General features: G+C 41.0%; 2 gene segments (V, D, J or C); both read right to left on the reverse strand.

Moving 5' to 3' along the window:
• LOC106995637 (immunoglobulin heavy constant delta-like) overlaps positions 1-14,544 on the reverse strand; it is a 727,209-nt gene that overhangs the window by 619,471 nt on the left and 93,194 nt on the right.
• On the reverse strand, positions 12,942-13,531 carry LOC144330493 (immunoglobulin heavy variable 3-20-like). The segment is given in 2 exon segments: positions 12,942-13,285; positions 13,385-13,531. Coding segments are annotated over 2 exon segments (375 nt in total).

A 14,544-nucleotide genomic window follows, 5' to 3' on the forward strand; every position in this document is an offset into this window, starting at 1 on the left:
ATCCACTCAAGCCCTTCTCCAGGGACCTGTCTCACCCAATTCATACCATAGGTGGTAAAGCTGTAACCAGAAGCCTTGCAGAAAACCTTCACTGAGGCCACAGGCTGCTTTGCCTCAGGCCCAAACTGCACCAGCTGCACCTGGGAGTGGGCACCGGTGGAGAGAGAGGACACAGGATTGTGGGAAGTCTCACTTGACTGGCCTGGTTTCTCTGTCAGCCCTGGGACTGGGGAGCCCCTTAACTTTTGCTGCTGCCACCAAGAAGAGGATCCTGTGGGTCCAGTCCACGGTAGGGTGTGGTCTCGAGGAGGGGTGTGGTTGTTGGGTGATGCTCTCAGGGCACAGAGTTATCTGTATTAGCCTCAGTGATTTGCATATTCTTGAAGGATGCTATTTAATAGCCCCATTCCTGACCCAGTATGAGAAAGAGCAAATACATGACACATGGACGACACAGTTGTAGAAGCTGGGGGCTCAAGCCGTAATCCTGTTAGAGGCCATGTGTCCCCTACACATCCCTGAACTCTATGTTGACAGAGCTTCCCCCACTGGAGAACAAGCTCCCCCAGGACATGCACCTCACTTTGAATCCACATTTGAATGAATCAGGGACAACTTGAACCATTTCTAGAACTTAATATGTGAATGCGTTATTTTGGGAATGAGTGTGTTTGTCCAAAAATTGCACTGATTTAAAAGAAAAGAGCTCTTCCTGACCTCCAGCTGCTTACTATTAAGATAACTAGCAGAGTTTGAAATCCCCATTGTGAAAGTGGTTCTCATTACAACATTCAGTTTGATAAATGCTCACAATTGAATGGAATATTTATACAAACATCAGAAGTCCTTGTGAAATACTTATATTAGATATTTTTAAAGGAAGTCCGGGGCCCTGAGAGGAACCCCTCCCCAGCCTCCTGTGCACCTGCTCTGGGGCGGGAGCCTGTGCTGGGTTTATCCTGAGCGCTCCCTGCAGCCCAGCTCCTACCCAGAAGGAGCGTTTCTGTCTGAACTTAGAGTGTATTCCAAGCCCGGTATAAAGTGGCTGTGCCCTGGCTCAGAATTCTCCTTTAGTGACACAACATGCTTCTCACACCATCATTTGAAATACTGAATTGGCCTTAGGAGACCCAGAGAACTGTACAGGGAGACCCGAAGAAAAGATCTCATGCATCACTGGGGAGCCCTTTCCTGGAGCTCCAGAGGCACTGAATCGTTTGACATACGGTGAACCCAAAAACTCTTCAGGGATTTGGCGGGGGGTTCTTATTTTCTTTAGGGTCCTGCAGTTGATTATTGCACCTGAGAATACCTGCAGGTGCAGGTGCACGTGGACAGAAGCCCAACTCAACTCTAGTATTCAAATCACACACACACACACACACACACACACACACACACACACACACACACACAGTGGCTCATTTTAACATTAATTGGCCCACTTTTTTCCTTTCTTTTCTGGTATCCATGTCAAGGAAAGCACTCCCTACACTGGCACAAAGGATGAGTATGTGTCTACTTTCTGCAAACAGAAGTAAAGAAAACAGAATACAAGTGGACACCTGGGAAGTGCATGTCCATTGAATTCAGCTGGTCTCACTTTTGAACCCTGCACACATGCCATGAAAAGTAAATGTGAGGCTAATGAGGGTGAAATCATTCCCTTGGTGCTGAAGTTGCTGTTGTCAGAGCCTTCAAATTGCTCTATTTTCCTGAACATTTTTTATCCTATTTTCCTCCTCAGATAGAGTTTGTGCATTGCCATACTCTCATATTTAATCCATATTGACTAAACTGGTGAGACGTAATGTGTGGAACACGGAAGCATTACATGTTCTTACAGATGAATCTTAATACTCTGGTGATCTTCTTTCTCTGGACTGTGCCCGATACAGGAAGTCTCCAGGTGTGAAGCTGATTTTTGCTCTTTTCTCGATGGAACATCACAGGAAAATTTTTGTAAATGTGCCCCTTTTGGCTAATTGTAGCCATTTTCATGATAAAGGGAGCCTGTAGGTATGGGTTTGTAATGGGGATGGATTACCTTTCCCCACATACATAAGGATGTAAAAATGGGTTGTCTGCCTGAAGAAGGTCTCGGTGTTTTATCAGAGATTTGGTCTCCTGGTAATACAACCATGCAGGGATCTAGGTGGATTCTCACCCTGAGAACCTGGATGTTCCTGGAGGAAAGGGCCATAAGAGTGTGTGGGGGGTGAGGCCCCCAGGATCTCTCATCCTCATGCTAGTCCAGACATGCTCTTTATGTTTATTTAGTTCAGATTTTCATATAACAAATCACACAGCCAGGCTCATTTAAATTATCCATATTCAGGCCATATGGGACCAGCAGCTGAGTATAATAATTACATTGAACTCAGACAAATCTGGTCCTAATCCAATGTTTACCGTAGCTCAGAACCCCTGTAATGACTCACTTAACTTGGAGATTATTTCTTCCTTGAAAGAACGGTAAGGGTTGCTGTGGAGCCTCTGTGGGGTTGGATTTTTTTGAATCAGCCTGTCATGCAGGCTATTCTGAGTGATGTAGACCTTTATACTTAGATGGCAATTATTCCTAGTGACACAGAAATGGCTGGCAGCCCTCAATTCTGGTAATTCCTTTGGTTCACCTGAGTGTCTACAAGTATCTGATGAACCTCAGAACTCTTCTTCATGGATGACTCTGAAGATTGTCAATCAACTCAGTGCCACAGACAGGCAGCTAATGGAGGAGTCTCAGTCCTCTGCCACTGTGAGCATTTAGGTAAATTCCATGTGTGTGCTATTGTGAATAGTGCTGCAGTGAACCTACATGTTTATATTCCTTTAGGTGTCTGTCCGGCTGTGGGATTGTTGGGTCAAGTGAAACTTCGGTTTTAGGTTATTGGAGGGATCACCACACTGCTTTCCACAATGGTTGAACTAATTTATATTCCCACCAAAAGTGTATAAATGTTCCCTTTTTCTTGCAACCTTACCAGTATCTGTTACTACTTTTTTTTTTTTTTTTTTTTTTTTTTTTTTTTTTTTTGAGACGGAGTCTCACGCTGTTGCCCAGGCTGGAGTGCAGTGGCGCGATCTCGGCTCACTGCAAGCTCCGCCTCCCGGGTTCCCGCCATTCTCCTGCCTCAGTCTCCTGAGTAGCTGGGACTACAAGCGCCCGCCACCGCGCCCGGCTAATTTTTTGTATTTTTAGTAGAGACGGGGTTTCACTGTGGTCTCGATCTCTTGACCTTGTGATCCGCCCGCCTCGGCCTCCCAAAGTGCTGGGATTACAGGCTTGAGCCACCGCGCCCGGCTTGTTACTACTTTTTTTAAGATTAGCCATTCTGACTGATGTGAGATGGTACCTCACTGTAGTTTTAATATGTATTTCTCCAATGATAGTGATATTCAGCGTGTTTTCCTATGCTATTTGGCCACATGTAGGTCTTTTTGTAAGTGTCTTTCCATGTCCTTTGACCACTTTTTCTTTCTTGTATGTTTGTTTATTTCCATGTATATTATAAATGTTAGACCTTTGTCAGATATATAGGTGGCAAATACTTTACTTCCCATTCTAGAGGTTGCCTGTTTACTCTGTTGATAGTATATCTTGCTATGCAGAAGCTCTTTAGTTTACTTGGTCCTATTTGTCAATTTTTGATTTTGTTAAAATTGCTTCTATCATTTTCAGAATAAAGTCTTTGCCAGTTCTTATGTACTAAATTGTATTGCCTAGGGTATTATCCAGACTTTCTATAGTCTTAGGTTTTACATTTAGATCTTTAACTCACATATTATTATTTTTTCAATTGATGCTGAAAAAGCATTTGATGAAACTCAACATCCTCTCAGGAAAAAAAAAAAAAAATTAAAAATGGGTATAGAAAGAACACATCTCGACATAATAAAAAGTTGTGTTCCAGAGACTTTCAGGTAGTATTATAATGAATGAGAAATAACTAAAAGTCTTTTCTCTAAGATCTGGAACGTGACAAATTTCCCACTTTAACCACTGGTAAAGCGTAAATCCTTCTGCTGCCCCCATAGCCGGCTCTTACCTGCACGCGCCACCTACTGGCCTGGTGTTCAAACTGCATGACCTAATACAAAGCCGCTACCACCAGTGTACAGCAGGTGAAAATGAGATTAGCTTCTCAATACTTCTGTGATTCCAGCTCCGCAAAAGACCACGGGCCTGCTCACATGCTCAGTATGTTACTACTAAAGCTGGAATTTGGAAAAGGCACAACACTAAAACTATTAATAACAAAATAAATCACACTGAGTAGATGCCCCTCACCTGGCCATTTCCATCAAGGCTGGTGTTTTGCTTGCCAGGCTGAATGGTTCATATTTGTCACCCTCTCAGGAGCTCAGCAGAGAACTCAGGTCACTGTGCATTTCGTAGACCAACCCATTGCCTGAGGCAACGGAGAGCTTCTCCCTGTGCACAGATATCAAGCATGTACTCATCTGCTTCTGCCACAGTCAGCTCAAACCTGTAAGGCCACCTACTAACGTGAAGGGTAAACTTAACAACCCAATATAAAATCTGCTGAAACAAATGCATCCCAAATGAGAAACAGTTCCTGAGGCCTCCACTATCCAGGACCTGCAGGAGGCAGTGAGCCTGCTCACAGGCCCAGTACATTGTTTTACAACCATCATTTCAGAAAGCCACTAAATAATGACCATCTATAGACAAGAAACAATTACAGAGTCTTTGCCACTGAGTAAAGCAAGAACCAGATAAAAAGACCCATCCAATATGCATGATATTCACATTCTAAAGGGAATGAAATTTTCATTAAAATCAAAATAAGTTCAAAAATAGTAAGAGATAGTTTAGCCAATGAAAAGCAAGCAGATAAGCAATTCTGGAAGTATGAAAAAGCAGAATTATAAGACCCCAGATATCACCTTAGCTCTCCAGCAATAGAATCTAAACAGCATGATATATTTGAAATCTCAGATAAGTAATTCAAAAATGTTTTTTAAAGAAGCTCAATTAAATCCAAAAGAGATTTGAGAACCAATACAAATAAATCAGAACCACTCAGGCCAGGCATTGTGGCTCATGCCTATAATCCTAGCACTTTGGGAGGCTGAGGAGGGGGGATCATGAGGTCAGAGGTTCTAGACCAGTCTGGCCGACATAGTGAAAAGCCATCTCTACTAAAAATACAAACCATTGGCTTGGTGTAGTGGTGTTTGCCTGTAATCCCTGCTACTCAGGAGGCTGAGGCAGAATTGCATTAAGCCAGGAGGCGGAGGTTGCAGTGAGCCAAAATCACACCATTGCACTCCTGTCCCAGCGACATTGCAAGACTCTGTGTCGAAAAACAACAACAACAAAAAAGCCAAAATCAGAACAATTCAAGATTTACTTAAGACTTTGATTTTTACAAAATAATCTTCAGGGAATAAAAACTTCATTGAATTATAATTAGAAAATACAGTTTAAAACTTTAACGATGGACTATACTAAACTGAAGAAAGAACATCAAACCTAACAGACAGATATTTCAAATTAACTCAGTCAGATAAAAGTGAACAAAATCATTGGGAAGTATAGGATTATGTAAAACAATTTAAACAGTGGATCGTGGATATTCCTGAGGGAGAAAATTAGTAAAAATTTTTAGAAGACCAAATTGATGAAATAATTGAGCAAAATATCCCTAGTCTTGCTAGAGATTTTCACATTCAGATAAAAGAAGTTCAGAAAACTCCATGACAAGACACTGGAAAACAGACATAACCAAGATCTATAGTCCTCAGACTATCTAAAGGAAATAGGAAGAAAAATATTCTAAAATTCACAAAAAAGTGTCCAATAATTTACTTCTCAACATAAACTTATAAGATAGAAAAGATTGAACTCTCAGTTTCAGACTACTTAAAGAAAAAATAAAGGAATAAAATTCTATGTCAATAATTCATTTTGTATCTTGCTAAACCAAGCCTCATAAATGAAGGAGAAACAAAGTATTTCTAAGGTAAGAAAATGCTAAGGATATTTATTTACACTAGACCAGAACTACAAGTAATGCTCAAGGGAGTCCTAAATATGGAAGCCATAGGTCAATACTCACCACCATACACAACACAAAATTATAAAATTCACTCATAAAACTATTACACAATTAAGACTACAAAGCCATTAGTTAATAATTAACATGACAACAGGATCCAAACCTCACATATCACTATTAAGTTTGGATATAAATAAGTTAAATTCTTCACCTAAAATATATACACTGGTAGAAAGAATAAAAAAGAGTTTTGAAATTTATGCTGCTGACAGGAAACTCCCTTAATTGGTAAAAGCACATAGATTCCAGATCAAGAGGATGAAAAAAGATATTTCATGCAAATGGAAACCAAAAGCAAGCAAGAGTAGCTATGCTTATATCATATAAAACAAACTTTCAGTAAACACCAGTAATTAAAGACAAAGAAAGTCATTACATAATGATAAAATGATTGATTAAAATTACCAATTCTAAATATATATGCGCTCTACACCAGAAACCCCATGTTCATAAAACAAATACTATTAGACCTAAGGAAGAACATAGATAACAATACAATAGTGATGGACTTCAATGCCCATCTGACAATCCTAGATAAATCATTGAGAAAGAAAATCAACAAGGAAACACTAGACTTAAATTGGACTCTAGACCAAATAAACCCAAAAGATATTAACAGAACATTCAATTCTGATGACTGCAGAATATACATTATTCCCATTAGCAAGGAATATTTTCTAAGATGCATTATATACTATGCCAGAAATAAAAGTCTCAACTTTTTAAAAAATGAATTATCTTGTCAGACCACAGTAATATAAAGCTAGAAATCAAACCCTAGAAGAATACTCAAAACTACACACACACACACGAAAATTAAACATCCTGCTACTGAATGAAATTTGGGTCAACGATAAAATTAAAAAGGATATTGTAACATGCTTTGAAATGTATAAAAATAGAGAAACAGCATACCAAAACCTTTGCAGCAAAAACCTGTGCTGAGGGGGAAGATTATAGTGTTAAATGACCTCATCAAAAAGATCCAAAGATTACAAATTAACAACCTAACATTACATATCAAAGAATTAGAAAAACCACAACAAACCAAACACACAGGAGAAGAAAACAAATAACAAAGACCAGAGCAGAATTAGATAAAGTTAAGAACCAAGAAATACAAAGAACCAACAAAATAAAACATTGGGCTTTTGAGATGATAAACAAAACTTACAGACCACTAGCTAGATTAGGCAAGTAAAGTAGACAGACAATTTAAATAAGCAGAATGAGAAACAAAAAAGAAAAGATTACATCTGATGCCATAGAAATATAAATGATCAACATAGACTACTATGAACATCTCCAGGCTAACAAACTAGAAAATTTAGGGTGAACAGATCAATGTCTGAAAACATGCAATCTCCCAAGATTGAAACAGGAAGAAATAAAAATCCTGAAGAGACAAACAAAAATTAGTGATATTCAAGCAGTAATTTTAAAAAGTCTCAACAAAGAAGCCCTAAAACAGATGATTTTAAATGGTGAATTCTGCCCAATATACAAAAACATCTGCTAGCAATTCTACTCAAACTTTTTCAAAAAATTGAGTAGAGGGTGTTTCTCCCTAACTCATTCCACAAAGCCACTAACAGCCTGATACCACATCAATGCCAGGACCCAAAAAGGAATACTACAGATCAATATCACTGATGACTATAGATGTAAAAGTCCTCAACAAGACACAAGAAAATTGAATCCAATCACATATCAAAAAGATAAAATGCCACAATCTACTAAGTTTTGTTTCAGGGATGCAAGGATGGCTCAACATTCATGTATCAATAACTGTGATCCACCACATAAACAAAATGCAAAACAAAGAAACATATAATCATGTCAATAGGTCCAAAAAAAAGCAGTTGATAACATTTAGGATTTCATTATGATAAAAACCCTCAACAAAATTAGAATAGAAGGAAAACATACCTCAAATGAATAGAAACTATATATGACAAACTCACATACAACATTATACTGAATAGGAATATGTTGAAAGCATTCCTCCTAAGACTCAGAACATGTCAAGGATGCCTACTTTCACCACTTAATCAATATAGAACTTGAAATCCTGGCCAGAGTAGTCAGGCAAGAGAAAGAAATAAAGACAGCCAAATTGGAAAAGAGAAAGTCAAATTACTTTGTGTTTACTGTTAATATGATTTTATACTTAAAAAACTAATATTCTTAGAAATACTCCTAGAGTTGATGTATTAATTCAGCAAAGTTTTAAAATGATGGAAAAAACATACAAAAGACAGTACTATGTTTATACACACGTAACAAGCAGAGAACCATAGATGCATAGAACAGGATAGACATTCCAGAAATAAAGTCATATGCCTGCGGCCAACTGACTGTGACCAACTAGACAAAAAGCACATCCTGGGAAAAGGTCACCTTGTTCAATAAATAGTGCAGGAAAAACTGAAAGGCTATTTGCAGAAGAATAAAACTGGACCCATATCTCTCACTATGTGCAAAAGTTAAGCCAAAACCTATAAAAGACTTAACTGGGAGACCTGAGAGTCTGAAGGTTGTAGATGAAATCCTAGGAAATGTTTTTCTGGACATTGTCCTAGGCAAAGAATTCATGACTACAACTTTAAAAGTAAACAGAACTTAAATCAAAATAGGCAATTTAGGCTTCATACAAATAAGAAGCAAAGTTTGTGCTCAGCAAAATAAAAAATCAACAAAGTTAACAGAAAACCTACAGAATGATGAAAAATATTTGTAAACACTACGTCTGACAAAGAGCTAATATTTGTAATGTGCAAGAAACAAAAACAACACAAGAAAACACAAATAACCTCATTTAAAAGTGAGCAAATAACAGACATTTATTTTTCAAAACAGGACGTAAAAATCATCCACCAGCATACGAAAAAACAATCAATGGCATTAATCATCACAGAAATGCAATTTAAAGTCACAATGAGAAACCATATTAAACCAGTCAGACTAGCTATTATTAAAAAGTTAAAAATAAAAACTAAATTGAACAAAAAACAGATGTTGGTGAGGATACAGAGAAACAGTAGTGCATATACACTGTTGGAGAAAATGTAAATTAGTACAAGCTATATGGAAAACAGTATGGAAACTACTCAGAGAACTAATAATCGAACTAATATTTGATTCCGCAACTCCACTACTTGGTATTGGCTCAAAGGAAAATAAATTTTATATTAGACAGATGCCTGCATTTATTTTTATTGTTGTGTTATTCAGAGTAGCACATATATGGTACCAAACTTAGTGTCTATTTATTATGATTAGATAAGGAAAACATGTTGTATATGTATATGTGCATATATATACACACTTACCCTCGCAAATACACTATATACAAACTCGTGATTAAACTCGTACCGCATGTTCCAAGGCTGCAGACATCCACAGACACTGCTATCAGGTGGAATATTTTATGGACTTGGACACCTCATTCCAGGAGGTAAGAGAGAGCCATAAATGAAGAAAAGTTTTCTTTTGATTTTTTTAGTTATTTACTTTTTTAGGAACGCGCAGGGTTTGACCAATTCAGGCCTGCTGAGTTAACTCACTGCTGTACACAAATCCCGATGGGATGGACTGTGGATGGTTAGGCTCAGCAGAGAGGGTAGAGATGGCCGAGTTAGGACCACAGGGAGGAGCTGAGGGACTGTAGGAGGAAAGTTGAGAGGCTCTGGAGGGACCCATGAGTGTGCCTGAGCTGTGAGTTGAACCAAAGCTGTTGTGTTTCCCAGAAGCCCAAGAAAATGGTGCTAGAGTGAAGGGTGTGGGGAAGGGGCGGTAAATAGGCCGTGGATGGGTGCAGGAGGGGAAGGGAGCTAAAGGTGTTAGGAACCAGGAAGGAGAGCCAGGGATCTGGGCATTCCTTAAAGAAGTAGGTTCAGAAATAAGCTGTCAAATGCCTCCAGCCTGGGCTTCCATCCGTATGTCAAAGATAAATTCTAGGCAAGTTTTGCATCTGACAAATACCACAGAGTGAGGAAGGGATGGAGGCGTTGCTAGGAGAGAACACCCTGGACATGGCAGCAGCCCATCCTTGTCCTCACATGGCCCTGCCTGTCCTTTATCATCACAGATCAGAGGTTCTCATCCTTGTCCTGTGGTGAAAAAAAACATCCTGTTCTTAGAATCCTAAGACCTCCAGACACATGTGGGTGGTTCAGTCTACCATAAATCTGGCATTTCCAAACAAGTCCTCTATCTGCCTTTCATCAGTGTGATCATGAAGCTTCAGGGTAAGTGAAACACGTCGGTCACTAAACAGCAAAAAGAAAAACAAACGGCCTATTTACCCATGTTGGGATGACTCCCAGGTTTCAGAAGCAAAGAATTGGACAGAAAAGCAAAAGTGTTAGTTCTCAGGACTTCTGGACACCACACATGGAAAATGAAACTCACACATACACACATGATAGTAAAATGGACCATCGCACTTATCTTATTTTTTTGAGGTTCCCTGAGCAATTAGGAAGCACTAATGGTAGATTTATCAAAGAAAAAACATCAAGTAAAGACACTTGTTCCAGCACAGTAAGGAAGACTTTATCCAGGGTCTACATGGTAGGTGTAGGGACCGGGGCAATGGTGTTTTGCTGTAGGGAGAGAGATTCAGCTGAACTCCAAATGCAGAATGGGAACGTGAGGATTTACAACCAAGCAGCAGGGTAGGGTCCGGAAGATGGAAAATTACTAAGCGGAAACATCAGGCGCGTGGCCAAATCTCCTTAAACCAACCTGCCAGGATTCTTGTTGATGTTGGTCCAGGGTGATTCAACGTCACCGAGGTACGGTGAAGGGCAAGAAACCTGATCAGACACCCAGAAAAATCAGACATGGAGGATGGGAAATCCGGCTAAACCAACACACCGGAATTCCAGGTAAAACGGAATTTCAGGTGGAGACCCATCAATGGTGGCACTTTCTGCTGAACAAACTCACAACTGAGTGAAATGAGAACAATTCGGCACAACAATGTAAATTCAACCATTTCCTGAATTTCTGGAGATTGTGAGTGGCAGAATGAGCTGAGGTGTGATAGCTCAGGGGGTGTCCTAATTCTGAACCCACAATTAGTTCTAAGCAGTGTTCACTGACAAAAGAACAGCTCGAGGTTCATACAGGCACCAACACCTGACTCCATGAATCTGCAACCGGGGGTCTCTGCAGGCTCTGAGGTGCACAGGACAGATCCCACCTCAGAGTCAGCCTCAGGTAATTATCTGCTCTTCCTGTGGGGAGGAGAGGAACAGTGCAGAAGGAGAGTCAGCTGTATTCTACTCAGGATCTCTGCACATGGAGGAAAACAATGAAAGGGGGAATCACACATCCTCAACACGTCACAATTCCACATGAGAAAGGCAATTCTGTTCCAGGACATTCTGTGGAATCAAGGAATAAAGCAATTGGGACAAATTAGAAATCACCATTGTTTACAGACTGCATGTTTGTTTCTATGTCATCCACAGAAATGAATTAAAAGCCTGTGTTCTGTATAGAACCCACACCGTGTGGGCCCTGAGTCAGCACCTCCCTCCCTCCACCTTCAGGGAGCACAATGCACCTGACCCAGGTGCCCAGGGCTGCACTCTGTCTTCCATGCCATGGCTGGTGCTGGAGCCACATCCTGGGCTCCACTCTCAGTGGGCCCTGAGTCAGCACCTCCCTCCCTCCACCTTCAGGGAGCACAATGCACCTGACCCAGGTGCCCAGGGCTGCACTCTGTCTTCCATGCCATGGCTGGTGCTGGAGCCACATCCTGGGCTCCACTCTCAGGAGAAGAACGAGCTCTGCGCTGATCTGAGCAGAGCCACTGCTGGGAGTCACTGGGTCCCCGATGGGAAACTTTGACACGACTCTGACTCAGTGCCCTTGCTGGACCTTCTAGAACAGCACAGAAGTTTAAGAAAGTTCCTCCCAGTTCTCCTCCCTCTCTCCTTCACTCAGGGACTAACTTCCCTCCCATGCCTTCAGATTCCCCAGCCTCCTTCCACTCCCTCTGCATTTCCTCTCAAATGCGTGGACGGGTTCCTTAAGACACTGTACACAAACGTAACCCAGTCATAGAATGTGCTTCTCTGAAGACCAACACTAACACACATATTTTGGCAAAGCTGTTTATAATACCAGCCAGATTCTATTGACAAATATGAACTGACCACAGCAATCACCAGACACGTAAGTGTCTCCTTGGTTAGAACACAGTCTCAATTATTAAATGAGACTCGAATCTAGGTGTTGCTCTGATGATTTCATAAGGTGTTATTCAAACCTGCCATCCAGTTTCCTGAGCTAGGAAGATAGTACTAGTTATCCTGGGTGATCCTGATTTAATTCTAGCAGAACAAAAGACAACAAAATTCCCTGATGGATGGCAGGTGCGCCTCTTTCCAAGAATTTCAGCCTGTCCTTCCTGAAGGCCGGCCCTAGACACACCTATATAGAAGACACAATTGCTGTCAGCCCTGGACCTGTCTAGATAGAAGACACAATTGCTGTCAGCCCTCGACACACCTAGACAGAAGACACAATTGCTGTCAGCCCTCGACACACCTAGACAGAAGACACAATTGCTGTCAACAAGAAATCCTACACACTGGAGTGTCCACGATCAGCTCCCCCAAAGTCACAGGTGAGGAAGGTGACACAGGCAGTCTCAGTAGATCCAGATCACAGATCTAGACAGGGTTCCTGGGGAAACTGTTAGATGGAGAAATTGCTAAGACTCTGAAAGGAAACCAGCCCTTAACCTTCCTGAGCAACTTGCCCCAGAACGAACCCTGTGCTCAGTGGGTCTTGAGTGCTGTCTGCAGCCCAGGCCCCTCCTGTCTTCCTGCAGGGAGGTTTGTGTCTGGGCTCTCACTGACTTCCCCTCACCGTGTCTCTCGCACAGTAATACAAGGCCGTGTCCTCAGCTCTCAGCCTGTTCATTTGCAGATACAGGGAGTTCTTGGCGTTGTCTCTGGAGATGGTGAATCGGCCCTTCACGGAGTCTGCATAGCCTGTGCTACCACTATTCCAGCTAATATCAGAGACCCACTCCAGACCCTTCCCTGGAGCTTGGCGGACCCAGCCCACGGCATAATCATCAAAGGTGAATCCAGAGGCTGCACACGAGAGTCTCAGGGACCCCCCAGGCTGAACCACGCCTCCCCCAGACTCCACCAGCTGCACTTCACACTGGACACCTGCAAACAGAGATACACCCTGGTCAGAAACTGCCACACAGATCCACTGTTTCTCTCATGTTCATTCACACTCAACATCTCTATTTCTCCATGAATCACCTTTTAAAATAGCAACAAGGAAAACCCAGCTCAGTCCAAACTCCATGGTGAGTCCTCTGTGTTCAGTGCTGATCACCGAATGGAAACACCTGGGAATCTCAGGGCTGGGGCTCCTCTCCCAGGGCTGCAGGGTCAGGGCTAGGTTAGTTTTCATATAAGCAGAGGGAGGACCCTATTTGCATGTCTTCTACTATATAATGAGTTCTGTAAGGGATGCATCAGAGTGGGCTGTGTCCAAGAGTGGATGTGGGTGATTATACTTCATAAGTAATTAATTCTCATTAGCCTTCATACTTTTACATGCACATGAAATATGTTCTTTGGGAGTCAATGCTTCCTTCATTTACAGATGTGAATGTAAACCCCCAAGTATGGAGGGGCCATGTGACATGTCTAAGAGCTCACATCTGGTAAGAGCCAGTCTCAGTGTCTGGCCTACGTTTCTCACAATTGGATCCAACTGTTCCCTAAATTAACTCTAGGAAAGAGCTAGAAATTCCAAGTGAGGTTTACAAAACAGTCTTCTTATAATGATACTGTGATATTATTTGGCTGTATCTTGGTGTCTTTCTAAGCAATATAGAAAACCTGAGGGTTAATTCATGTGAACATTCAGGAGTTCATGACTTTTCTTGTATTATTTTTATTTCTGTCCTCATCTTCTACCACATTAGACTTTTATTTTTAATAGTTTTAATGAGGTAATACTGACATAATCTTCACATAATATGTTCACCATTTGACAGACATTGACCTAATCACCATTCACAGAGAAAACAAGTCAATTCGCCTCTCAATTTTCTCTTTGTCTCCCGCAATTCCTCCTTCCTATACCTTCGCTTCTCTTACCATGGAGAAGTCAGTTAGGGATCTTTGTTATGTAGCTTCCAATGAGTTTCACTTTGTACAGTTTATAAAACAGAATCATATGTATGTGCTTTGGCGCATTATACTCATCGTATGTACTTTTGAAATGAACCACACTGTTGATCGCATCCAACATTAACTGACTGCAGTAGTGGGTACTATTCCAATAAAAGACTTTTCCACAATTTGTTTACTGATAAAGGTGCTGATTGGTATTTGGATTGTTTTCAGTTTCTGTGTATTTGAAATAAAGCTGCTCCTCAGCTTAGAGGAGTACACAGCTGAGAAACATG

Source organism: Macaca mulatta, chromosome 7 (genome assembly GCF_049350105.2).
Source record: "Macaca mulatta isolate MMU2019108-1 chromosome 7, T2T-MMU8v2.0, whole genome shotgun sequence".
NCBI classification, from domain to species: domain Eukaryota; kingdom Metazoa; phylum Chordata; class Mammalia; order Primates; family Cercopithecidae; genus Macaca; species Macaca mulatta.